The sequence below is a fragment of the Kogia breviceps genome, chromosome 2 (assembly GCF_026419965.1).
Source record: "Kogia breviceps isolate mKogBre1 chromosome 2, mKogBre1 haplotype 1, whole genome shotgun sequence".
In the NCBI taxonomy this organism is placed as follows: Eukaryota; Metazoa; Chordata; class Mammalia; order Artiodactyla; family Physeteridae; genus Kogia; species Kogia breviceps.
In genome coordinates, this window is record NC_081311.1 from 27,717,107 (window position 1) to 27,744,966 (window position 27,860).

At 51.6% G+C, this 27,860-nt stretch overlaps 1 protein-coding gene across 1 annotated transcript; it reads right to left on the bottom strand.

Annotated features, from left to right (window-relative positions):
• Positions 1-20,955: 20,955 nt before the first annotated feature.
• Positions 20,956-27,050, bottom strand: TLX1 (T cell leukemia homeobox 1). The gene is made up of 3 exons (XM_059052749.2): positions 26,480-27,050; positions 24,230-24,431; positions 20,956-22,034 (listed from the first exon to the last, which is right to left on the bottom strand). The coding sequence occupies exons 1-3, from the start codon at positions 27,048-27,050 to the stop codon at positions 21,812-21,814; spliced, it is 996 nt and encodes a 331-aa protein (XP_058908732.1). The 3' UTR covers positions 20,956-21,811.
• Between the last annotated feature and the right edge of the window lie 810 nt (positions 27,051-27,860).

The window sequence follows — 27,860 nt, forward strand, 5'->3', positions numbered from 1 at the left end:
CCTTAACGTCCTTCAACTGTGAATGGATACACGAACTGTGGTACATCCATACAATGAAATACTACTCAGCAATAAAAACTAATGAATTACTGATACACACAACAACATGGATGAATCCTAACTGCATCATGCCAAGTGAAAAAAGCCAGGCTCAGAAGGCTACCTACAGTATGAATTCATTTACATGGCATTCTAGAAAAGGTAAACTACTGGGACAGAAGATAGAACAGATGTTGCCAGGAGCTGGGGATGAGGGAGGGGCTGACTACAAAAGGGTATAAGGGAATTTGAGGGGAATGGTATTGAAAATGTTTTATATTTATTTTATTAATGAATTTATTTATCTTTTTGGCTGCATTGGGTTTTTGTTGCTGCGCACGGGCTTTCTCTAGTTGTGGCAAGCAGGGGCTACTCTTCACAGCGGTGAGCAGGCCTCTCATTGCAGTGCCTTCTCTTGTTGCGGAGCACGGGCTCTAGGCATGTGGGCTTCAGTAGTTGTGGCACGTGGGCTCAGTAGTGTGGCTCGTGGGCTCTAGGGCGCAGGCTCAGTAGTTGTGGTGCACAGGCTTAGTTGCTCCATGGTATGTGGGATATTCCTGGACCAGGGCTCGAACCTGTGTCCCCTGCATTGGCAGGCAGATCCTTAACCATGGTGCCACCAGGGAAGTCCCCCAAATGTTCTATATCTTGACTGTGCAAACTCCTCCTCACCCTTCAACACCCAGCTGAGAGATCACATCCTCCAAGAAGTCTATCCCGTCGCCCCTCCTAGGTCAGTTCGAGAGTACCTCTGGCTGGCTACACTGAGAAGGGTATTCACCACACACTACTACTACTTTGTGAGTCTCCACAGTGGTAACCCAAATGGATGCACTGTGAAAACTCATAAAACTGTTCACTAAAAAAGGTGAACTTGGGCTTCCCTGGTGGCACAGTGGTTGAGAATCTGCCTGCCGATGCAGGGGACATGGGTTCATGCCCCGGTCCAGGAAGATCCCACATGCCATGGAGCGGCTGGGCCCGTGAGCCACGGCCGCTGAGCCTGCGTGTCCGGAGCCTGTGCTCTGCAACAGGAGAGGCCACAACAGTGAGAGGTCCGCGTACCGCAAAAAAAAAAAAAAAAGGTGAACTTTGCTGTTAGCAAGTTACATCTTAAGCATGACTTAGCCGGGGAAACTACTCTATGAAGTACGCACTGTTTACTCCCATTCTACAGTGTAAGAAACTAAGACACAAATTTCAAACTCACACAGTACAGCTTCAGACCTGTGCTCTTGACCACAGAACTATATTGAATTCTCCTCTCGGCCTTCCTTCAAGGAATCCTCAATCATTTCATGGGGAATTAAACCCTAGAGAAAGAGGAACACTCCCTCTTTTGAGAAATTATTAGTCACTGGCTTTCAGCTAACAGGAATGTCCCTGTGATCCATCAGAGTGGAGGCTCATGGAGGTCATGAGATAATTTTTTTGAATTTAATTAATTTATTTATTTATATACAGCAGGTTCTTATTAGTTATCTATTTTATACATCTTAGTGTATATATGTCAATCCCAGTCTCCCAGTTCATCCCACACCAGCCCCCACTTTCCCCCTTGGTGTCCATACGTTTGTTCTCCACATCTGTGTCTCTATTTCTGCCTTGCAAACTGGTTCATCTCTACCATTTTTCTAGATTCCATATATATGCGTTAATATACAATATTTGTTTTTCTCTCTGACTTACTTCACTCTGTATGACAGTCTCTAGGTCCAACCACATCTCTACAAATGACCCAATTTGTTCCTTTTCATGGCTGAGTAATATTCCATTGAATATATGTACCACATCTTCTTTATCCATTCGTCTGTCAATGGGCATTTAGGTTGCTTCCATGACCTGGCTATTGTAAATAATGCTGCAATGAACATTGGGGTGCATGTGTCTTTTTGAATTATGGTTTTCTCTGGGTATATGCCCAGGAGTAGGATTGCTGGGTCATATGGTAATTCTATTTTTAGCTTTCTAAGGAACCTCTATACTGTTCTCCATAGTGGCTGTTTCAATTTACATTCCCACCAACAGTGTAGGAGGGTGCCCTTTTCTCCACACCCTCTCCAGCATTTGTTGTTTGTGGATTTTCTGATGATGCCCATTCAAACCAGTATGAGGTGATACCTCATTGTAGTTTTGATTTTCATTCCTCTAATAACTAGTGATGTTGAACAGCTTTTCATGTGCTTCTTGGCCATGTGTATGTCTTCTTTGGAGAAATGTCTATTTAGGTCTTCTGCCCATTTTTGGATTGGGTTGTTTGTTTTTTTAATATTGAGCTGCATGAGCTGTTTATATATTTTGGAGATTAATCCTTTGTCTGTTGATTCATTTGCAAATATTTTCTTCCATTCTGAAGGCTGTCTTCTTGTCTTGTTTATAGTTTCCTTTGCTGTGCAAAAGTTTTTAAGTTTCAGTAGGTCCCATTTGTTTATTTTTGTTTTTATTTCCATTACTCTAGGAGGTAGGTCAAAAAAGATCTTGCTGTGATTTATGTCAGAGTGTTCTTCCTATGTTTTCCTCTAAGAGTTTTATAGTGTCTGGTCTTAAATTTAGGTCTTTAATCCATTTAGAGTTTATTTTTGTGCATGGTATTAGGGAGTGGTCTAAGTTTATTCTTTTACATGTAGCTGTACGCCAGTACCACTTATTGAAGAGACTGTCTCTTCTCCATTGCATATCCTTGCCTCCTTTGTCATAGATTAGTTGACCATAGGTGCATGGGAATAACACTGGGCTTTCTATACTGTTCCACTGATCTATATTTCTGTTTTTGTGCCAGCACCAGATTGTCTTGATTACTGTAGCTTTTGTAGTATAGTTTGAAGTCAGGGAGTCTGATTCCTTCAGCTCCGTTTTTTTCCCTCAAGATTACTTTGGCTATTTGGGGTCTTCTGTGTCTCCATACAAATTTTAAGATTTTTTGTTCTAGTTCTGTAAAAAATGCCATTGGTAATTTGATAGGGATTGCACTGAATCTGTAGATTGCTTTGGGTAGTATAGTCATTTTCACAATATTGATTCTTCCAATCCAAAAACATGGTATATCTCTCCATCTGTTTGTATCATCTTTGATTTCTTTCATCAGTGTCTTACAGTTTTCTGAGTACAGGTCTTTTACCTCCTTAGGTAGGTTTATTCCTAGGTATTTTATTCTTTTTGTTGCAATTGTGAATGGGATTGTTTCCTTAATTTCTTTTTCTAATCTTTCGTTGTTAGTGTATAGGAATGCAAGAGATTTCTGTGCATTAATTTTGTATTCTGCAACTTTACCAAATTCACTGATTAGCTCTAATAGTTTTCTGGGGGCATCATTAGGATTCTCTATGTATAGTATCATGTCATCTGCAAACAGTGACAGTTTTACTTCTTTTCCAATTTGTATTCCTTTTATTTCTTTTTCTTCTCTGATCATCATGGCTAGAACTTCCAAAACTATGTTGAATGATAGTGGTGAGAGTGGACATCCTTGTCTTGTTCCTGATCTTAGAGGAAATGCTTTCAGTTTTTCACCACTGAGAATGATGTTTGCTGTGGGTTTGTCATATATGGCCTTTATTATGTTGAGGCAGTTCCCTCTATGCCCACTTTGTGGAGAGTTTTTATCATAAATGGTGTTGAATTTTGTCAAAAGCTTTTTCTGCATCTATTGAGATGACCATTTGGTTTTTATTCTTCAATTTGTTAATATGGTGTATCACATTGATTGATTTGTGTATATTGAAGAATCCTTGCATCCCTGGGATAAATCCCACTTGATCATGGTGTATGATCCTTTTAATGTGTTGCTGGATTCTGTTTGCTAGTATTTTGTTGAGGATTTTCGCATCTATATTCATCAGTGATATTGGTCTGCAATTTTCTTTTTTTGGTAGTATCTTTGTCTGGTTTTGGTATCAGGGTGATAGTTGCCTCATAGAATGAGTTTGGGAGTGTTCCTTCCTCTGCAGTTTTTTGGAAGAGTTTGAGAAAGATGGGTGTTAGCTCTTCTCTAAATGTTTGAGAGGATTCACCTGTGAAGTCATATGGTCTTGGACTTTTGTTGGTTGGAAGAGTTTTAATCACCGTTTCAATTTCATTACTTGTGATTGGTCTGTTCATATTTTCTATTTCTTCCTGGTTCAGTCATGGAAGGTTATAACTTTCTAAGAATTTGTCCCTTTCTTCCAGGTTGTCCATTTTATTGGCAGAGAGTTGCTTGTAGTAGTCTCTTAGGATGCTTTGTATTTCTGTGGTGTCCGTTGTAACTTCTCCTTTTTCATTTGTAATTTGATTCATTTGAGTCCTCTCCCTCTTTTTCTTGATGAGTCTGGCTAAAGGTTTATCAATTTTGTTTATCTTCTCAAAGAACCAGCTTTTAGTTTTATTGACCTTTGCTATTGTTTTCTTTGTTTCTATTTCATTTATTTTCTGCTCTGGTCTTTATGATTTCTGTCCTTCTACTAACTTTGAGTTTTGTTTGTTCTTCTTTCTCTAGTTCCTTTAGGTGTAAAGTTAGATTTTTTATTTGAGATTTTTCTTGTTTCTTGAGGTAGGATTGTATTGCCATAAACTTCCCTCTTAGAAGTTCTTTTGCTGCATCCCATAGGTTTTGGATCGTCATGTTTTTGTTGTCATTTGTCTCTAGGTATTTTTTGATTTCCTGTTTGATGTCTTCAGTGATCTCTTGGTTATTTAGTAACGTATTGTTTAGCCTCTATGTGTTTGTGTTTTTTAAGTTTCTTTCCCCTTTAATTGATTTCTAATCTCATAGCTTTCTGGTTGGAAAAGATGCTTGATGTGATTACAGTTTTCTTAAATTTAACAAGGCTTGATCTGTGACCCAAGATGTGATCTATCTTGGAGAATGTTCCATGTGCACTTGAGAAGAAAGTGTAATCTGCTGTTTTTGGACAGAATGTCCTATAAATATCAATTAAATCTATCTGGTCTGTTGTGTCATTTAAAGTTTGTGTTTCCTTATTACTTTTCTGTCTGGATGATCAGTTCATTGGTGTAAGTGAGGTGTTAAAGTCCCCCACTATTATTGTGTTACTGTCGATTTCCTCTTTTATAGCTGTTAGCATTTGCCTTGTATATTGAGGTGCTCCTATGTTGGGTGCATATATATTTATAATTGTTATATCTTCTTCTTGGATTGATCCCTTGATCTTTATGTAGTGTCCTTCCTTGTCTCTTGTAACATTCTTTATTTTAATGTCCATTTTATCTGATATGAGCATTGCTACTCCAGTTTTCTTTTGACTACCATTTGCATGGAATATCTTTTTCCATCCCCTCACTTTCCATCTGTATGTGTCCCTAGGTCTGAAGTGGGTCTCTTGTAGACAGCATATATATGGGTCTTGTTTTTGTATCCATTCAGCAAGCCTGTGTCTTTTGGTTGGAGCTTTTAATCCACTCACGTTTAAGGTAATTATCAATATGTATGTTCCTATTACCATTTTCTTAATTGTTTTGGGTTTGTTTTTGTAGGTCCTTTTCTTCTCTTGTGTTTCCCACTTAGAGAAGTTCCTTTAGCATTTGTTGTAGAGATGGTTTGGTGGTGCTGAATTCTCTTAGCTTTTGCTTGTCTGTAAAGCTTTTGATTTCTCCATCAAATCTGAATGAGATCCTTGCTGGGTAGAGTAATCTTGGTTGTAGGTTCTTCCCTTTCATCACTTTAAATATATCATGCCACCCCCCCACTCTGGCTTGTAGAGTTTCTGCTGAGAAATTATCTGTTAACCTTATGGGAGTTCCTTGTATGTTATTTGTCATTTTTCCCTTGCTGCTTTTAATAATTTTTCTTTGTCTTTAATTTTTGTCAAATTGATTACTATGTGTCTCGGTGAGTTTCTCCTTGGGTTTATCCTGCTTGGGACTCTCTGCCCTTCCTGGACTTGGGTGGCTATTTCCTTTCTCATGTTAGGGAAGTTTTCTATAATCTCTTTAAATATTTTCTCGGGTCCTTTCTCTCTCTCTTCTCCTTCTGGGACCCCTATAATTCGAATGTTGGTGCGTTTAATGTCGTCCCAGAGGTCTCTTAGGCTGTCTTCATTTCTTTTCATTCATTTTTCTTTATTCTGTTCCATGGCAGTGATTTCCACTGGTCTGTCTTCCAGGTCACTTATCCATTCTTCTGCCTCAGTTATTCTGCTATTGATTCCTTCTAGTGTATTTTTCATTTCAGTTATTGTATTGTTAATCTCTGTTTGTTTGTTTTGTAATTCTTCTAGGTCTTTGTTACACATTTCTTGCATCTTCTCGATCTTTGCCTCCACTCTTTTTCCAAGGTCCTCTATCATCTACACTATCATTATTCTGAATTATTTTTCTGTAAGTTTGCCCATCTCCACTTCATTTAGTTGATTTTCTGGGGTTTTATCTTGTTCCTTCATCTGGTACATAGTCCTTGGCCTTTTCATTTTCTCTATCTTTCTGTGAATGTAGTTTTCGTTCCACAGGCTGCAGGATTGTAGTTCTTCTTGCTTCTGCTGTCTGCCCTCTGGTGGATGAGGCTATCCAAGAGGCTTGTGCAATCTTCCTGATGGGAGGGACAGGTGGTGGGTAGAGCTGGGTTTTGCTCTGTTGGGCAGAGCTCAGTAAGACTTTAATCTGGTTGTCTGCTGATGGGTGGGGCTGAGTTCCCTCCCTGCTGGTTGTTTGGCCTGAGATGACCCAGCACTGGAGCCTACAGGCTCTTTGGTGGGGCTAATGGCGGACTCCAGGAGGGCTCATGCCAAGGAGTACTTCCCAGAACTTCTGCTGTCAGTGTCCTTGTCCCCTCAGTGAGCCACAGCCACCCCCTGCCTCTGCAGGAGACCCTCCAACACTAGCAGGTAGGTCTGGTCTAGTCTCCTACGAGGTCACTCTCTTTCCCCAGGTCCTGATGTGCACACTACTTTATGTGTGTCCTCCAAGAGTGGAGTCTCTGTTTCTCTCTGTCCTGTTGAAGTCCTGCAATCAAATCCCATTAGCCTTCAAATTCTGATTCTCTGGGAATTCCTCCTCCCAATGCCAGACCCCAAGGTTGGGAAGCCTGACGTAGGGCTCAGAACCTTCACTCCAGTGGGTGGAATTCTGTGGTATAAGTGTTCTCCAGTTTATGAGTCACCCGTCCAGCGGTTATGGGATTTGATTTTATTGTGATTGTGCTCCTCCTACCATCTCAATGCAGCTTCTCCTTTGTCTTTGGGTATGGGGTATCTTTTTTGGTGAGTTGCAGTGTCTTCCTGTTGATGACTGTTCAGCAGTTAGTTGTGATTCTGGTGCTCTCACAAGAGGGAGTGAGCGCACATCCTTCTACTCCGCCATCTTGAACCAATCTCCATGAAATAATTTTTGATTCAGTTTGCCCTGCAGCAGGCCCAGTATAAACCATTCCATGGTTATCTTCCTTTCTATCCTCAGGAACTAGCAAAAAACACACATTGGCAATCTAGTAGTTGGAAAGGCACAGTGGAAGCCCCTGGAGCTCTCATTTTGTACCAAAATAGTAGATAAAAAACTACATCCTGAGTAAATTGCAAAAATTATACCATGAAAGACTATAAAAGCAAAGGGTGATGATTCCTATCATATCTGCATTTAATTATCAAGAGACAGAAGAACATGGATAAGGCTCTGAGAAAGTTCAAAGTTTCTAGAGCACATAGGGGTGCTATGTGGAGCCTGTGGCATGTCACGATATAATAATCACAGTGTAGGTAACTCTCATGGTCCAGGAAAGAACCAAGAGCCTGTTTTTCCCAAAAGAAAATAGCTACTCACAGAAGGGGGCTTGGTTTGCTATAAATCACTAGATGTACATGAGACACCAAGATGAACTCAGCTGGCTGCTATTTGATCTATCTAGCCATGTGTTGGCTGTACCCTTTAGAGTCTGTCATCAAGTAGAAGTGGAATCTATGGAATCAGGTCCAAGTAGGTCCTGAAGGCATAAGTAAGTGTCTGTGCAGGCCACTCACCAGGGCCTGGACTAGGAGGTAGACAACATACCTACGTTGTAAAATTTATGGAGGCATTCACTCAGGTGCCGACCCAGCACTTGCACAACCCTGAGAGTGAATACCTCCTTGTATTTTTCACAACAGGCAACCAACTTGCCTCACTCTCACGCATACTACAATATGCCACCCCTCACTACACATCTATGGTCTCATGGGGAATACCCTAACACCAGGTGATAGAGGAAGAAAAGCTTCAAGTCTAGTTTATAGTGCAATACACCAACCCTGGCCAGAAACAGACCATTGCCGTACAGTCCCATTGAAGGGTGGCCGTGAAAAGCAAGAGAAGAGAAACTTTCCCAGTGGGCAGAATGTTAAACAGTACATTTTGTGGCTCTCTCTGTCTGTTGACAGGAGCTGGCCTGAGGTAAGGATTTGCAGTGAATATATGGGTGGTGGCCTATGGTTTAGACAGATGGTCAAGGACTTGAAAGGAATGAGATTAAAGACTTGGGGCATGGAAGTGGAAAGAAAAAGTATAAAGAAGAATCTCTGGAGATGGATACAGAGTGTGAAAATATTCATGTTTTATGAAATTGAGCACCAAAAGCCTCCCACTATAGAACGGGTTCTTAATAATCAGGCAGACAAGATAACACACTCTAGATCTGAGTCTCTTTTCCCAGGGAACTCCAGGGCCTGCTCAATCTTCTCCCGAACAAATGGCCCCAAGACTGAAATGAAAGCTGAACTCAACATCTCACCAAAGCTAACATGGTTACCATCACGGCAAAGTGCCCAATTTGCCAGCAGCAGCAGCAATCAACCCCAGGTCCCCTATTCTATCACCCCAGGCAGACCAGGGAGGGATCTAGTAGAAGGTTTGGATATGCCTTCAGTGAACATCAAGCTTCTGCCAATATTATTTCCCATGACTTTAGTCTGTGCCCTATAACTGATTTCATACACAACACTGCTTCTTAACAAGAATTCATATTGCAATTTAAAAACCAGGCTAACATCGTGATATTCACCGATCTTACTTATGTATTCCATCATCCAGAAGCAGCTGACTTTACAGATCAATGAAATGGTATAGTGGAGACTGTGGCTTGTCTCCTCAAACCCCTCCTCTCTTTCTCCTGAGCATATGGTTGTCCACATAGGGACTACATTTCCCAACCTCCCTTGTAGCTAGTTCTCCTCAATGGAATGTAAGTAGAACTGGTAAGTACAGCTTTCAAGTCATCTTGAAGAGCCTGCCCTGGAGTTGCTGCACCCTTTCCTTCCTGCTGGCCAGGACCGACAGACAACTTTGGAAGGTACTTACTGAGGATGGCAGAGCTTCCTCATTAGATTAGGTCTTGAGATGTATTCATAGAGCAGAGCTATCTCTCTTCCCTGGTTGTAAGAGAAAAATAAACTTTTATCTAGTTTGAGTCACTGTGTTTTGGGACTCTTTGTTAGAACAACTTAGCTTTTTATGGTGGTGTGCTACAGTACTTTAAGGATGAGGTATATGCTGTGGGCTAGTGATAAATATAGAATGCTATTTCTCCCATAACCCAATTATATGGGTCCCAAAAGAGGGGGTAGCACTTCCTACAAGTACCCAATCACCCTCTCACTTCTTATGACCCTTGTTTCTGCTGGATTGGGGTTAGGGAGTCCTCAAAAGAAGAAAGTTCCCTCCAGGAGAAACAACAATATTTTTACTGAATTGTAAGCAGAAACTGCTACCTGGTCACTTCTGGTTGTTCATGCCAATGGATCAACAGGTTAAAGGGGGATTATGGGATTGGCCAGGGTGGTTAATTCTGAATATCAAGGTCAAGCAGGATTTTTTCTCTACACAACAGGCAAAATGAAGTATTCATGGAACCAAGGGGTTCCCATGGGGTGCCTCCTAATACTGTTATGTCCAGTGGTAAAAGTTAATGGAAATTAAAGTTTAAAACATTAATGGAAGTAAAAGTTAAAGTTACAACCCTTCATAGGCAGGATCATTAAGGTCCCAGATTGCTCAGGAATAGAAGCTTGCTTCTCCCCTGGGTAAAGAGCAAACCAGCTCAGGTGATAACTGAAGGCAAAAGAAACATAGAATGGAAAAAGGAGGAGGGATGTCATAAATACAAAATAGAATGTCATATTGCAGAAAGTGGCTTTTACCTCCTGACCTTCTGTCATATTAGACATTTATATATTTGAACTCATTTGCATTTTCTTCTAGCTCTTATTCCCTTGCTATTGTATTTTTATTTTTATTTTTATTTTTTTTGCAGTATGCGGGCCTCTCACTGTTGTGGCCTCTCCCGTTGTGGAGCACAGGCTCTGGACGCGCAGGCCCAGCGGCCATGGCTCACGGGCCTAGCCGCTCTGCGGCATGTGGGATCTTCCCGGACCGGGGCACGAACCCGTGTCCCTTGCATCGGCAGGCGGACTCTCAACCACTGCTCCACCAGGGAAGCCCTGCTATTGTATTATTAAGTGTGATGATGATTAACTTTACAATTTGTCTAGTTCACAGGTTGCAGAATGCTGAGATAGAATTCCAGAAGAATTAGAGGAGGAATAGAATGAAGATTCTGGATTTAGAGCTATGAGGGTTTGGATTGTCTCCCTTGGGGGCAAGTTGAATGCATTCTGTATGAATGACAGTAGCATGATGTTGGATGGGAGCATTTTGTGGGGGGAAAGGACTGTAAATTTAGAAAGAAATGCATGTGTAGATGTTGGGTGGCCAAAGGGGTGGACTGTAGTGGCACTTATCATTTTCCTAGCTTCTGAACACTCTTCCTGATTGGGAGACTCTCCCCAAAGAAGGTCAATATTGGTGGGGGAGTTTTAGCTTTTCATATAGAAACCTAAAGGACTATGTTTGTTTTCTACCCATCTCTGACAGCTGGGGCCTACATATGTCCTAAGTTTAGCCAATCAAACAATCCCACACAAGATTTGAATCTGAAGGATTAAAGTTAGTAAGGATGGAAGTAGACTTGAAAGATTACAGAAAAAATAAATCGAAAAATAAAAATAAAAATAAACAAATAAAGAAAAAAAACAAAAAAAAAAAAAAAAGAAAGAAAGATTACACATAGTGAGAGATACTTATGCCAAGAGTCTAGTGACAGGGATGCCAGCAGCAGTGCACTAACCAGGCTTTCCTGTGTGTGCCCTTGTGGTGTTTCCTGAAATGATTTTCCTCGATTCTTCAGCCTTCCTGTTGATCCTGTAAATAAGTTAAATTTTCTCTTGAGTTAGCTGAACCCACACTTACACACTGATGGGCATGGAGAAAATCAAGGATTCAAAGAAGGGGAGTATTCTCTGCAGTCTAGGGTTGAGAAGTATTCTCTGAACCTTTTGTAGGTGAGAAGGGCTTCTGTCCTGTATTGGCTGGAGAGAGATTCTGTTTCCCAGAGGTCCCTTTTTTGGACTCTGGTCACTAAGAAGACTCATTTGTCAGGACAACAGGGGTGGCTATTGACAGTTGCCAGACCTGTGGCCCAGAGATCCAAAAGACTCAGCACTCCTACCTGCTACACCCTACATCCAAGGGCCATAAAGGCAGAGGCAGGGAAGGCTCAGCTACCTGGGCCGGAGCAGTCAGGGCTGAGTTAGCTCTTCTTTTTCCTGGGATTGCTGGCTGTTCCAAGGAATGTGAAGAGGAGGCAGCAGCATTCACTATAATAAAACTCACAACCCGGCTACAGGGGAGCTTCCCAGTAACAAGGAGCCCAAGGTGTTCTCTTCTCAACAAAAAAATAATGGGTACCTGAACTACTCCATCCGACTTGCCTTTGCCCTGATCCTTCATGGATGCCGCCAGCTGGGCCAAGTAAGGGGAGAACTTATTGGGGGAGGATTCCATAGGGGACCCTTGGTGCTGTCATCTCTCTGTAGTGGAGTAATGCCCTCCCTAGGTCATCCTGGAGCCCCACAGGGCCCGGGACGCAGGTACGACTAGAGAGAAAGAGGCTCAGGGTGGTGCTTACTTGTGCCGGAGAGCCACAGGCAAGTGCGCCTTTCTCCTTCCAGGCTCTTAACCTGCAATCCTCCCCCAGGCCACAGAATGAATCCTCACTCGCAGGATCCGGCTCCTCCCGCGGGTTTTCAAGCGTTTACCTTTCTGCTGCTGGGCGGATCCCCGTTTGTTAAGCGCTGCTCCTGAGTCTCTGCCCCTAAACCCACAGGAGCGAATCCGCGGCCAGGGCGGTCCCCGGGGTGGGCAGCGCAGGGCCTCTACGGCCTCTGTACAGTCAGTCGCGCGTTTCCCACAGTTTCTGGATGCGGGGGTGGGATGGGGAGTCCAGGAGTAGGCAGAAAAAGCAAGGTCGCCGCGCACTTTCCTGCCCAGGCCCGGGTCTTGGGTCCCAGGAAGGGATGACGCCCACAGGAGAACCCGATGGCAGATTTCGCTGAGGCCCGGAGCTGCCTCGGGCACGTGTCCTTGGAGCACAGGAATAAAAGGCAAGCCCTTCTCTGCGGGCGGCCCAGGGCGCCGACCCCCGCAGCTCAGGTCAGCGCAGGGCGGCGGGATTCCCTGGCCTCTCGGCGCGCTCAAGTCCACGTGGCCAAGCGGAGCAACTCGCTGAAGAAAGGGCCAGGTTTGCATAATTCCCCAGCCCTGTGGCGACAAGACCACAACCACCGGGCCCGCGGAGTCTGCGTCAGACCTGGGAGGAGGCTTGACTTTGTGTACCGATCGGATCCAAGCCGATGGACGCAGGCTGCATTTTCTCCCTGGCCGCCCTGCCTCTCCGACACCCCAGAGGACCAGTTTTGGGGGACTGAAGTTCAAGATGCCCCTCTTCTCCGAGAACCTGTTTATATTCCTCATCCCGGATCCCCCGGTACCGGGCTTCAAAATGAGAGCCAGTTTCTCACCCTTGTCTCATTTCTTGCTATTCCAACCTGTCATCCCCTGCCTCTGAGTGTCCCCTGCTGTCTGGCCCCGACAGTCCCTTTGGTTAGCGGAGGCGAGGGGACGCTTCTGAGTAGCTCACTAATGGTCCCTACAGAGCTTTCCGCTGAGCTTTTGGCCTGGTTACGTTTTAGGCTCCAGGCTGTGCGTATGAGAAAGCAGAGCTTTCCCCTAGCCCTGGGCTGTCTTGTCTTCTGTGCACGGCGGGGCAGCTCCATGCAGGTCGGCGCTGGAGCTCACTGGAGTCCCGTGAACTCCTGTGAACCGGTGGTAATACCCCGCAACAAGCTGTGTGGAGGGGACAGTGGAACCCACCCCAGGGCAGAAGGCTCAGGGACTGGGGTGGGGGCCTGCACTGAGTATTCTGCTCAGTCTGTGCAATCCAAGGCCCCAGGCCTTCCAGTAATCTGCTGCTTCAGTCACCCCCCACTCCCAACTGAGAAACATCCAGTCCCTCCGGAGCCCGCACCCCTCACTTTCTCTTGGCTAGAAGCCTCTCCCACTGGAGCTAGGCCGGCTGGTGTGCACCAGCGCTATAAACGGGATTGGAGTTGCCTTCTGCCCCAGGGCCCCTGAGCACAGAAGTAGGCCACTGCCTTACTCTCCCCTAGGACAGTGGTTGAGGAAGCCAAGCTAACTTAGGGTTTCTGTGGGGTTAATAAACCGTCCTCTCCCACTCCTGCCCACCAACCTGCAGAATCCACCTCAGTGAGGCAACCATGCCACCCCTGTGCTGACCAGAAAGCACCCAATTTCTGAACTGAGATGTGAAAGGGAGAGAAGGAAAGCCTGTGGGTAGAAATGGGTTCAAGGCTACCACTGTGCATCTGTGAGCTCGTGGGCTGGTCTCCTGAACAAATGTGCCAACACGCAAGAGCCGGTTTTCCCCTGACAGCAAGTGAACTGGTGAGAGGACTCTGCGAAGGCCCCTAAGTGTTTTCCTATGAACCTGTGGGACCCACCTCCAAGTCCACATGCAGTCAGGTGTGGCCTCGTGGCCACCTGGGAACAAGTGGGTGAATGCCTGCAATCCTGCGTTTCCCTGGACTGGAGGCAAACATGAGGGTGAGATCTGGGGACATCAGCTGTTGTGTAACCAAGGATCTCGAAGGAATGAGTGGGTAAATGTGTAGACATGCGGCAGGACTGTCCCCCTCTGTGGACGCACTGGTCAGTCTGAGACCCAGCCTGAGAGTTTGAGACAGGAAGAGGGCCGTGTGTGCCTGTGAGCAAGTGCGGAGGTGTGCGGTGCACGAACGGCAGGGGACGGTGGTAGACACAGCTCTGCAGCGGCCCCACCCTGTCCGGGCCTCCGGCCCTCTGGCCCTCTAGGGCTAAGCCAGTCTCCACCCATCCCCGTTGGGTCTGTACCAGTTCTCACCTCGCCAGCCACCCCAACGGACAGTTGGGCGCCTGTGAACGCGGGGACTCGCTAACCTGCTCCTTGTTCCGAGGAGCGGCGGGAAGCGCGGCACTTTAATACACAGTAAGGCTCCCTTAGAAGCGCTGAGGACGGAAAGCCGCCGTTGAGGAGAGCGGCCCCTCGACTCTTCTCCCCCGGAAATCAAGGATCTAGGAATGAGAGGGGAGGGCGGGGCCCCTGCAGCTTGTAGGACCCGCCCCCACCGCCCCAGCCCCGCCCCCTACCGCCTCACCCAGCCTGGTGCGCGGAAAAACCAGGTCAAGCCACCCTGGGGGCTCGCGGCACCACTCCTGGAGCACCAGCGAAGAGTCAAACGTTTTTACTTGCGTTCTTTAATCCCTTCTGTAATGGGGGGAAGGGTTGGCTTTATCATTTGGGGAAGGAAACTGCAGGCGCCTAAAATTTAATTAACTTGCCCGAGGATAGAAAGTAGAGAAGAGCTCAAAACCTGGCTAGGTTGATGTTCAAAGTCACCTCAGCAGCCGCCTGGGAGTGAAAGAGGATTTTAGACAGAGGGACAGATGCAGAAGGAAGAGGGTGTGGGGAAAGAGAGGGGCCGTGCAGGTAACAGGGAAGTGGTGAGGCCTGTGGCGTGCTGGAGAGTGAATTTTCGTGTATCTTTTGTGTCTGTATACTTCATTTATTTAAATAAATAAAATGGAAAAAAATCCTCTTGGGCAAATAAAATAAAACTACAGGCCATATTTGACGTCAAGCTTGAGAACCCAGGAATAAATCGCAGACATAGGGTGTAGTGTAGCATTAGAACCACAGAAAGCTTGTCCTAAATCTGGAATCTCAGGCCCCGCCCCAGACATAATGAATGAGGATCTACATTTTAACAAGGTTCCCAAGTGTTTCTTATATACCTAAAAGTTTAAGACTGTCAGGTGCAAGTTATATATAAATGGATACACCTTATATTGTATATAAAAGAGCCTCCCCAGGGATACTCTCCCCCACCAATTCCTCTACCACTCTGGAGGAAGCAAGGAAGAAGGGAAGAACATGCTCTCTTTTCTTTTCATATTCTAACTGAATCTTACTGTTTACAAGTTCAGCATAAGCCCTTGCTAACTCTGACCCACCAACATGCTCTCCCATCCTCCAGCCCAGAGCAACCTCCCCCAGCTACAGGCTTTGCACAGAGCAGATGGAAAAGGAGAGGAAGGATTTTCCTTCCTGGTTCTCCACTCTTTTGTCCAATAAATATTTTTAACTTTCTGCTGATTTGAATCCCCCATCCTGCTGACCCAGTAGAGGGTGGGGTGGAAGTGTACAGAACTCCCTTCCAATCCCAAAGGGCTCCTGGAAGGTGGTAAGCTCAGGCTGAGAAGGCCAAAAGGGTGGGCACTGGATAGGTGCAAGGAAGGAGGAGGGCGAGGTCTCAGGGTCCTGGCAGTGCTACAGAGGGGATCCTGGAGGGGGGGGGCAGTCAGAGCTGGAGGGGAACCAGAGGACTGGAGCAGCTTGGAAACATTTTTTCCCAAAGTCCTAGGGGAGCAAAATCCCAATGGACTTCTGAGCTAAGAGTTCCCTCCACAAAATGAGACATTCCTTTAGGAGTCCTCCTCAAATCCACCACACCCCTGGACTCAGTATCCCTCCCAAAGACCCTGGGTTCGAATGCTGGCCCCACCTTTTATCAGTCGCGTGCCCTTAAACAAGTTGCTTAACCTCTCTGGACTTCAATTTTCCTTGTCTATAAAGTGGGATGAAAATACCACCTACATCATACGGTGGTTGTTAGGAATGTATTAATACCTTTAAAAACTAGTTCAGTGTCTGGAACACAGCAAGTGCTCAATAATGTTGCTTTTTAATATTATTTTCGTTATTATTTTCCACCGGGGCTGGTAGCAGCCGCCCCTGAGTTCTCCAGGGTCCCTCAAGCCTCAAGCTCGCAGGGCCTCGGCTCGAGGCGCCTCTCCCCGAGCGGCCCCTAGAGGGCGCCGGGAACTCACTTGTCCTGCGTTTCTGCGGTGAAGCCCCAGATCCGGCTCCCGCTTTGGGGCCTTCGGATTTGGGGACTTGTGATTCCTCCCGCAGGAACCAAAGATACGTGGGCTCTGGGACAACAGGGCGGAAAACGTGAGGTGGCAGGAGCAGCTCCTATCAAACCTCCCCTACAGCGGCACAGAGCTGTGGGGGCCTCACACCCCCCATCCCCCCATCTTCTCGCACACACCAGGAGGCCGGATTGCCAAGGGCTTCGGGGAGGCAGCGGCGGCCTCTGAACTTGCTAGGATCCTCGGCCCGAATCCAGGGCGACCTGCTGCCCCCAAGCCCAGCCTCAGCCCATGGGGTCTCGTCGCCCGCCGGTGCTGCGGGGCTAGAAACCAAAGCTCAGGCCTCAGGAATCTCCACCCCCACACCGACCGGCAGTCTCTCCTCCCAAGCTGAGGGAGGAGAGATGGGAGAAGGAGAGGAGGAGGGCCCTTGGCAGGGTGGCCGCGTGGTAACCACCCACGGGAGCTTTGGGGGTAACTGTGGACCCAGAAGTGAAGACTGTGTGCTTCGAATGGCACACCTGTAGCTCGCCTTGTTTAACATCGCACACCTCAGTCGTTGTACATTTGGAGGAGGGATGTGAGGTTGTCCACAGAGATGCAGGCCGTGTGTGAGAGGGTGTGACTGCACCCATCCCTCAACACAATATGGGTACTCATCGCTTCCTCCATTCACCACTGCCACCCCAACCCACACACACAACCAATCTCACGCAACATCTTCCGAGTCCGCTCTGAGCTCCTTGGAAAATCCAAACTGGCTCCAGCCCTCGCAATCGCTCAGCCTGTTCCTATCGGACTCCTCAGGATAAGGAATCCAGGCGTGAGTGCAGGTGGGCGATTCTAGGGGCCTTCCTGAGCCGACAGAGGGCAGTGGGTTCAAGCCATGCTGAAAATCGCGGGCAGCTCTCTTAGTTGCCCAGGCAGTGATTTGGCTGCCAGGCACCAAACTCTGAGCTGATCAGGAAGGCCTAGGAGAGTGAGAAGCTGCTTAGGAGCAGGGTCTGCGAGGAGGGAGTGAGAAGTGTATGTGGGGAGCGTGTGTGCGTGTGTGTGTGTGTGTGTGTGTGTGTGAGCAGAGTAGGAAGAACAGAGCAGGCGTGGGGGTGGGTTTCTTCCAGCATCTGGCCTCAGGGGCCCTCAGGGCAGCTCTGGGGCCACAGCTCCACCCCACTCCGCCTTCCAGCATAGCCTCTGAATCACAGCTGCTCCAGTTCTGTGCAGCCTGGAGGTCCCTGCTTAATTGTCTCATACACCTGGAACCGACCTGCCCATCTGCAAGTCAGTCACGCCACACACAGGATGCCTATCAGAGTCCTGGGCCCAGGGCAAACCCCACACTTGCCACCACAGTGGGGGCTTTACCAGGCAGTGCTCAGGCCGTGCCCACACAGCCCCCAGGCACAGATCCCGCCACCCAAAGCCGCTATTATAGTTAACAGGTTGAGCCAGATTCTCTGTGTGCCACGCGGCACAGTATGGGGACTGCTAGGACCCCAGCCCTGCGTGGCTTTCTGGGTCCCCGAAGGCCACCACTCTGTCAGCCACCGCTCTGGGCTGCGCCAGGTCTGAGCGGGTGATGGGGGTCTCACTCACCGGGGAATTTGGTCAGTGCAATCATCTCACTCAAGCCAAGGAAGGAAGTGGGCAGAAAGGCAGGTTCGTTAATTCCTCTTCTCTTTCCGCACCCCTACACGCCATTGTTCGGATAATTTGTTCCTCTTTTTTTTTTTGCGGTACGCGGGCCTCTCACTGTTGTGGCCTCTCCCGTTGCGGAGCACAGGCTCCGGACGCACAGGCTCAGCGGCCATGGCTCACGGGCCCAGCCGCTCCGCGGCATGTGGGATCTTCCCGGACCGGGGCACGACCCCGTGTCCCCTCATCGGCAGGCGGACTCTCAACCACTGCGCCACCACAGAAGCCCTCCTCTTCTATTTTTGAACAGAGACCGACCATTTCCGGCAGGGGCGGTGGCAGACCCGGAGTTGTGAGCTTTCTGCTGCGGGTAGTTGGCCCTGACTGTGACCCTGGAAGTCCACTCCCTTCCAGCCTGCGTCCTCTGGGGACGGGGTGTGCGGGCGCAGCCGCCCTCCCGGTCTGTCCGAGCCGCGGCCCTCGGCCGACGCGGGATTCGGCGAGATTCCACCCCCAACGAATTTCCGGCGGAGAGAGGGGAGTTGCGCGCCGTCCCTCAGCGCCGAAGGCCCCAGTGCGCCGGAGAGTCTGACCCCACCCGCTGCGACGCCTCTCCCCAGGGCCCGGGCGCTTGGGAGGGGCCCTGGGAGAGTCTGCAACCCGGGCCGCCAGCGAGTGCCGGGAGCAGGCGCGCGGGAGCCGCGAGTGGGGACGGGGAGTCGGATGGCCTCCCGCGATGGGCGCCCGGGATCCTGGCGTGCGGAAGCCCAATCCCCCGCGAGTCCCCGACAAGCTGGACAGGGTCCGAGAGCAGCGGGGCTGAGGGGCCTAGGCCCGCGCCGTTTTGAGGGTGACCCCAGCTGTTTGTGAAGACGGGGCAAGTAGGAGGTATTTGGGGAGGAAGTGTGTTCTGCCTAATTTTGCTTGCATTTGTCTTGCAAGAGGAGGGGCGAAGAGGTGGTGGTGAAGAGTCGGACTTCGGAGCCGATTTGGGGATTGAGTTTGGGCCGGGCAGCCACTCCCCATTCCTGCCTCAGCGCCTCAGCTGGACAGTCTGCGGCCAGAAAATATCCAGGAGCCTTCGAGCGCCCAGCCTCTTAAGGGGTCCCAGGGATTGGGAGGTGGGAGGAAGATCCCAGACTCCTCTGGGGTCGGCAACTCTGGAATACTGCAACGGGTAGGCACTGAAGGTGCCTCTTAAAGACGCAAATGAAGGAGAGATACCTCACCGAACGAAGAAGGTTCAGGCTGGGCAGCTCCAGTCCCGGCAGCGGGAGGGGAAGAACAGCCAGACCTGCCCAGGCAGAAGGAGCCGAATTCTGAGGTTCCAGAAGGCCATTTCCGGATTTCGCTTGGCCCAGTACTGGATGCGGCAGCCAGTGCCGGCGGGAGACCCACTGCAGACTTGACATTGAGGCCAGAACTTTCTCCCCACAATGAACACGCCATCAGGGCCTGGCCTGGTCACCGGGTGGGCCTGGGGGTGGGGTAGCCCCTCCACCCCGGAAGTCCTTTGGATCCAGAATCCTCTTCTGCCCAGATCCTACTCCAGGAGGGCCACAGATGAGAGGTGGACAAACACTGCCCTTTGCCCACTCAGCCAAATTTCCTCTTGGACCTCCTTGGGTTGGAGGTTGCTGTGCTTTGTCCCCATATCATATGGCAGATCCAGGATGGCAGTCTGGGCCAGGATGAGGGCTCTAATGGTTTCCATAACTCTCCTCCACTCAACCCCAGTGTGGGCGCACACAACTCTGCATACACGAACAAGCCCTACACCCCACCCTCTTCTAGTTTTAGCCACAAAGTTCTCTCACTTTCCCATCCCAAAGAGCCCCCTATGCCCCCACCCTACTATACAAGGATGGCATGTTCCCCAAAGCCTTCACCACCTAGCTTCTTCCAGAAAAGCAGGCTCAAGTCAGTTTTGTGCATCCTGAGATTGGTCTAGTAGGCAGGGGACTAAATGTTATGGGGAGGGTTGTGTACTGTGGCTGCTGTCCCTGCTAAAGTGGTCTGGTGCCTCCCTGAAGGTCCCTGGAAGTCTGTTTTTCAGATTCCCTCCTAGGCCAGGCTAGTGCTGGAAGCTGGGAAGTCTTGTTTTGAGCACCACAGAGGATCCTGACCCGATTACTGACAGCATGCCCCAGTCTATGCAGCTTGCTGGGTAACAGCCTGGAACCCCCAAACTCCAAGCTGATGCTGATACCTCCACAATGTATCTGTACACTCCACCTTAGACCCCCACCACCATGTACACCAGCAGTGCACAATTACACCCACTCACACAACACCACACACACGCACCTGCAGGGACAGTCACCCACAATGATCCACACTCCCCATTAATTCACTCCCCCAATTATATATGGTCCCACACAAATATATACAGTAAAACACATCTCACACATGATTGCATTCATACAATTATAGATGATAGACAATCACAAACATTGCACACATTTAACACAAAAATAGATTCACAATGAGAAACTAATATGTACTTTCACAAACATTACCACATGATTCGTTCACAATCACAGACACTGGTGGGTGACTACACAACTATCCAAAAAGCCATATTCATACATGGTCACACACACCACTACAAGTTCGTATGTATAATGGTAGTTTCGATTTGCAACTTAAGCAGAATAAGCACACACAACTGCAAACAAAATTACACACTTGAACACTTACAAACATTCATTATCAGTGAAATCCTGATTGCTCACACCCATCACAAACACACAATGCACACGCATAACTCTCACACCCAAAGACAAATCTCTAGCACTGGGTCTCCCACCTTTCCTCAGCACTGCCTTCTCTCCATCTCTTCCCCTCCTTCTTCCCTCTCTCCAGAGCCTGTAGGTCCTGGCCCCCAGATGTCCCTCAAATTTAGGTACCAGGGGCTGCCCTGGCTGTACCAGCTCACACCAAACCCAAGTAGCTGCAAGGTGCTGGGCTCAGCAAGGAGCAGGCAGCCTTGACTCCGGATCCGGAGGGTTTTATTATTTTTTCACATAAATTACACAAGCACTTTATAAAAAGGTTACACAGAAAACACCTTATAAGTGCATAACTTAAACGCCCCCTACGAACAGGATCTGGAGAAACAGGCTGAGTTTGTGTGGAAACCTGCCTGTGCATACCTGGGTGTGGCTAGGCTATGTGATGGGGGTCTGGCAGGCCAAGTGACGCTGTTGTGGCTGCTGTGTGTGTGATGATGTGTCACAGTGTGACCGTGGCCTTGTGTTTGCGAGAAGTGCTATGCTGTTCAGAATGAATCTGGGTCACCCCTGATAGTATGGGTCAAGGGTGTGAAGGCTATGGCTCTGTGTGTGCATAACACTCCGCCATAGGTCCCCTGTGTGTGACTGTGGGAGGACACCAGAAGGGACAGTGAAATCACCTCTGTGAGGGCATGTGGGTGTCCGTGTATGATGGGGAGTGGAAAACAGAGTGCTCTCCCCAGGGCAAGTTCAAATGACAGCTCATGCTGTCCTCTACGGTTCCCAGAAGCTCTTCTTCCTCCACCTCTCCTGCCTCTCTCAGTCCCACGTTTAAAATCAGAATAAAATAAAAGACACGCAAACGGCGGACTCCGAACAGTTCCAGCAGGGGCGGGACCGCATAGGCATCTGGGAGGCGGCCGCGCGTCCCTTTCTTGCGCGGTCTTCTCTTCTTTTCCACCAAAAAGAGTACAGCGTCGGCGAGCGCCGGCCGGTGCGAAGCAGCACGGCGTTCCCCTGCTGCGTGCAGTCTTCGGCAGGAGGGCGGCGAGAGTCGCGGCTCTCAGGCCTCGCGACCCTTGGCTGGGCCCGGGTCTCACCGGGCGGAGCAGGCAGGCTCACTCGCAGGCCGACGCCACGGACGTGACGCTGGTGATCTTGGTCGAGTCGTCAGACCACGGCTGCAGGTTCTGCAGCGCGAAGAGCGAGGAGTTGTGCACACAGAGCGGGTCGGCGGGCAGCGGCTGCGCCAGGCTCTTCTGGAAGGCCTCTTGCTGCAGCTGCAGGAGGATGCGGTTCGCCTGCTGCCTCTCGGCCTCACGCTCCTCCGCGGTCTGCCGCCTGCACCGGGGACAAGCCGTTACCGACGCTTCGGGTGCGCTCCCGGGAGACAGCCTGAACGAGCGAGCACTGCTCCCCTTCGCGGCCCCCAATTTCCGCTTGGGCCCTTTGAATGCACTCCCTTATCTTGAGGGTCCTGACTCCACAAAGACTGGAAGCCCCAAAAGTAGATTGGGGGGTATCCTGGGGGAGCTGTGGGGAAATCCGCTAGGCCCAAGCAGCTGGGGCTCCCCGGCTCCAGGCAGGGCCCACACCCTCACCAGCCTGGAAGGTGCAGCCAGGTCTAGGATGGCATTTCGCCTCTCCCCAGACCCCAGGAAGACCAAGAGCCTTCCCAAGCCTGAGGGGCCTCACCCTCCCCACCAGTCCAGGGCAGAGGCAAGGGCCAGTGGATATGAGCTGCCCTGACAGACCTCTCTTTCTCCCTCTTCCCTCTGCGAACCTCTCCCAGTCTTCTGACCTCCTGCGCCGAGCCCTGTGCCCTGCCAGGATTCCCGCCGGACCGGCGGCTTCCTCCGAGGCGGTCCAAGGAGGCGATGACTCACTTATTCCATTTAATGCCTCCCCTCCACCCTGTCAACTGAGATCAAACGTCTGTCTCTAAGGTGGACAGACCTAATGGGAGTCCCCGGGGCCTCCAGAAGCAATTTGTAGGCGATCGATGAAGCCGCGTGAAGCCGGCGAGGGCCTCTCTCAGCGGCGGACGCCGGCCTCCTCGCCGCCCCTTCTAGCCTTTTCGCTCTGTCTTTCTGTCTCTCGTCTTCCCCTTCTTCCCCGCATTTCAAACTATGTCTCTTCCTTTAGACTTCGTGTCTTTTTTTCCTCTTGTTTTCTCTCACCCCACCCTCTTCCTTCTCTCAATTTCAGGGAATTTGTTTGAAACGAAAATGAAGGTTTTAGTCATCTATGGCTTTCCTTTATTGTACATAAGACTTCTTCAGGCTGACTGTTTTTTCCCTTTTCTCCCTGGGGGGGGGTGTTTGTCTTTGCCGCCGCCCCCCCTTGTGTATCAGTTTCTCTCTGTCTGCTACTCTCTATTTTTCTCTGTGCCCCGACCCCCAAGGGCTTGCCTGACTCCCTCCCCTCCCCTAGGCTGCAGCCCCGGATGGCCTTGGGAACGCAAGTACCTCCACCCCCCTTCCCCCCAGCCCTTGCTCCCTCCTTAGCTTTCCAGAGGTCTGGGGCAACGGTCTCCCACCCCTTTCCCAGCAGCAGGAATGTGGGGGGAGCAGCAGACTCGCGGGGCAGTGGCTTCCTTTGTGGCCACGGCGGCAGATTCCTAGCCTTCATTCAGAAAAAGAAACTCCAATTCCTTCATCCGGACCCAGGCCCTCCCGGCCACGCTCCGGGGACTTCGCCCAGACTCTCTTGCTCTCCCCACTGAGGCCTGAGCTAGCAAGAAACTCCCGGCTTGTGTGGAACCAAGTATGCGGGCCAGATATGCGGGAGGGTGCAGGGGTGCAAGAGGGTGCAACCGGAGAAAGCGCCTGTGTGGGGGGAAAAATGAGTGTAGTTGTGGGTGTGTGACGGGAGAAGAGAAAATGTTTCTCTCTCTCTCTCTTACAAACATATACCCATCTGCTCCTGATTGATCCCCCTTTCGGTAGGACCCTCGAAAACCCCGCCGCAGCCGGCGCAGATTGATTTTCCCCTTCCCGGGTAGGGGACCCGCTGCGCCCAGGCCAGGCGTCTGGGGAGGAGGGAGTCAGCAGGGCCCAGGCCCACGGTATGGGGTCCCAGACGCTCTAGCGGGAGCCCCGGCTGGGGCGCAGAAACAGGGCGCCTGCCATCCTGCCTCCGGTCTCCGGGATAGACGAGGCATCTCTGTACGCACGCGTAAGTTTGCGCAAACAAAAAGTCCCTCAGGACTCACTGATCTCGGAAGCCTGGACTGCGTAGAATGCGCTCAAACCCGGACGTTTCCCCAAGCAGCGGCGGAGACCAGCCGAGTCTACTCCCGCACTGAGTATGCGCCCCCGGGGCCAGAAAGCCGGAAAGAAAAACAGCTGGGGCTCTCCGGCCCCGTCCCATCATCGGCCACGGTGGCTTTCCGCTCCCCGCGAACCTAGCAGAGCAGCGCGCTCCTCCGAACCAGAGCCATAGGCAAGTGGTGAGCATGGGAGTATGAACGCCCCCAGAGAGGCCCGGAGCCGGAGACTGTGCCACCTACGGCCGCGCCCGCCCAGCGCGCTTACCTCCACTTTGTCCGCCGGTTCTGGAACCAGGTTTTAACTTGCGCGTCGGTCATTTTGAGCGCCTTGGCGAGGGCGGCGCGCTCGGCCGAGGCCAGGTACTTCTGGCGGTGGAAGCGCTTCTCTAGCTCGCAGATCTGCAGGCGCGTGAAGGACGTGCGCGGCTTCTTCTTCTTGGGGGGCGTCCGATTCTGATAGGGGTGACCTATACGGCGTGTTACAGTGAAGGGTGAGAGGGCCACTGGAGCGGGAGACAGACAGACGGCAGAGGCAAGCGGCAGAGCGTCAGGAGGCGTCCCAGGCCTGACACCCCGCGAGTCAGCGAGCGCAGCAGCTAGACCCCAGTGGAAGGGCTGTGGTCCTCCCGTCAGCCCTCAGCTCCAAGCCCGCAGCGTGAAATATGCCCCGCCCGCCCGCCAGGCCGACGCCGCTGCTGCCACCACGGAGGCCTCCCTAGCCCTGAGCTCCCACGTGCCTATCAGACACAGCCGCAGTCTCCTGGAGGGGCATGTCTGAGGCGAGCTAAAGGTCGCAGTCCCCCCCATAGCCTCAGGTCTCCAGCCTCAGAGATGCTGCCCAACAGTAAGAGGCTATCCTTGGTCAAGGCCCCGAATGCTGGGTCCTGACCCGAGGCCTCTATCACACAGCAACATACACAGACACATCACATACAACAGGGGCAAATTATAGATCTATACACCCAGACAAGCTGACACCCAGACAAGCACAGGCACAAAGGCAGATGCATAAGGTGACAGCCATATACTCCCTCAGAACCTTCTTTAGGCCTGAAGCAAGATTACTGCAGGCTGTGGCTCCCCTAGGTAGGCTACGTGGAGTACCTTTTCGCCAGAGATCCAGGCCCAGTGGATTCCAGGCTGGTGGGGGGTGAGAGGGTGTTCCATCAGAGTCTTTTAAGACCAGCCTGGCCTGGGTGGGGGGAGTGGGATGGGGCACTAGGCCCTGGCTCCCCAGGCCTGAGAGGACTGGGGTTGGGGCACTGGGGCCCCTTCTAGAGGCCCAGAGCAGAATGGCTCTTCTACCTCCCTCCACCCCACTTTGCCACTGACCCAGGGTCTGGGCCAAGGTTCCAAAGCTGGAACAGGGGCTTAGCCCAGGGTCTAGCTCCTAACTGCCCAGTCCCCTTCCACCATTGGGCCCTGGAGCCCGGGCCCCATGGGAGCCCCAAGTTGTGGTCGGTCGGCAGCCGCCTATGCCTCCTGTTTCCTTTAAGGCCCGGCCAGAAACTCAGGCTCAACTCGTGGCTGCTTCCCAGCGGGCTTGGGGCCTGGTCCGGCGGGAGGATCGTAGTCTCGGATCCAGAGAACGCTAAGGGCGGCGGGAAGTGAGGCCGGGGAAAGGGGCCCGCGCAGTAGCGAGAGCCGAATGCCGTGAGCGGAAGCGGGAGCGGAGGGAGCCGAGGCAAGCGGAGGAAGGCGCGGAGAAGGCAGCTGAGAGGGCGGCAGGCGGAAGCCGCCGAGTGCGTAATCGTCCCAGGAGTTCTTTCGGCTGCCGATCGATCACGGGCCTGGCCGGTGCATTATTCACGCCGGAGGAAACAAGGCTGGGCCCAGAGGGGAGGACGCAGAGCCGGGACAGAACGAAAATGAAGCGGGCGGCTCAGCCTCGCGCTGCTACTGACCCGGACGGAGCCTGCAGTCCGGGAAGAAGGGCCCGCCAGCTCTGTTGCTTTACTCCGGCTCGGAGCCTCTACCGGGCTCGGCAGCGCGACGGGCACTGGACCACGGAGCGCGAAGTGTGGTGTGTGTGTGTGTGTGTGTGTGTGTTTAGGGGAAGGGAGGTGGGGAACCTGTTTTCCTTGCGTCTGATTCTGGGGCTCGCCGCCTCGGCCAGAGAACGTCTGCCGGGACGGAAGAAACAGTTTGTTCACATCGCGCCCCTTTCTCCGAGATACCCGAGCCCAAATGCCGGCGGCAGGTAGTAGTCCCGAAGCTACATCCCCCTTCCCTCCGCCTGATCGGGCCCAGGGACTCCGAGAGGGGATCGGGGAGAGCTTCTCAGGGCAGGGGTCCTGTGGGAGAGATGGAGAGGGGCCCAAGCTGGGAGAACTCTTCCAGCAAGTCGATTCCGCGAGCTTAGAGAGGTGGCGGGCGGCTGAACTTGGGGGAGGCACCAAGAGGAGCTGGGAGACCTGGCGCACAGAGGGGGATGCGGGGAGCCACGGGGCAGGAGCGAGCGGGTAGAGGAGAGCCGGGACCGCGGCCAGGCGGGGCGCGCGCGGGCCGGACTCACCTGTGAACCTGTCCTTTGTGTATCTGCGGTTACTCTCCATCCAGGGAAAGGTGAGGCCGGTGAGGTTGTTGACGCCCGGCACGGCAGGCACGGAGGGCACGGTGGGCAAACCGGTAGCCAGAGGTTGAGGGTGGGCCACCGCTCCAGCTAGCGGCCTGTGCGCGGGCACTCGTATCACCCCCGCAGCGCTCAGCGCCCCCGCCCCGCCGCCGCCGCCGCCGCCGCCGCCGGGACCAGGGCCGCCCGCCAAGGCCATGTTCACGTTGTAGGAGCCGGCCAGCGGGCCCATGCTGCAGGCGCCGCCGCCGCCGCCCGCCGGGCCACCGGGGCCGCTCGGGCCTCCAGCGCCATAGGCCCCCGCGCCCCCGGCCCCCGCCCCGGCCGCGGGGCCCCCGCCGCCGTAAGGGTAGGCGCCTCCAACCAAACAGCCAAGGCCATATTCTCCGTCCTGGAGGCGAGAGGAGGGCCCCATGCAGCTGCCCTGGTCCGGGCTGTTGAGAATCTGGTCGATGCCAAAGCTGATGGGCTCCGCGTGGCCAGGGTGGAGATGGTGCGGACCCAGGTGCTCCATGCTGGCCCCCGACCCCGGCCCTGCGGTGGGGGGGGGGCCTGGGCGGTGGCACTCGCTGTGCTTGGCTCGGGGGCAGCGCTCAGCTACGCGGAGGCGCGAGGCGCGGAGGCGGCAGCGGCTCCTGGTTGCGCCGAGACTTGGAGGCGAAGTGCGCAGAGGGGCTAAAGTAGGGGGGAGGGGAAGGAGAGAGGGGGCGCCGTATTCTACCCCTCTCCGGCTGCTCCTTCCCCTCTCCGGCTGCTCGCTAGCTGTTGACTCTGGGACATCAATCACCGGGCGAAAAAGCCCGGTGCGAGCGAGCCTCGCCGTTTTGGCCGGGTCTCTCCATTGGCTGTACGCGGAGAGGAGCGGGGTGAATGACAGCGCGGGGGAGGGGCGGAGAACAGGAGAGGGAGGCCTGGAGCCGAGCCAGATGTAGGAGCCCAGAGACGGAGGGACTGAGACAGAGGCTCAGAGAAGTCGTTCAGGAAGAGAGAGAAGAGACCAACCAGAGGCTTAAGAGGAGAAAAAAAAAAGAATAGGAGGCAGGCATTCCCAGAGACCGATAGACAGATGGCCCCAAGGAGGTGGATGTCAGTCCTCTTCCCAGCCTGGCAGGAGCCGCCCGCTTGCTTAGAATTGGGCCAAAGGAGCCAGCGCACCAGGACTCTGGGGAAGGGGCATCCCAGCGCTACTGGAGAATCACCTCAAGGGCTCAGCTGGGAAGCACCTGTCTGTCAACCAGAGGATTTACTCCAAACTTGCAGTCCGGCTTGTTAGAAAGTAGAAGACTGTCTACTCCCCGGGTATGGAGCCCAGGCCCCTGAGGCA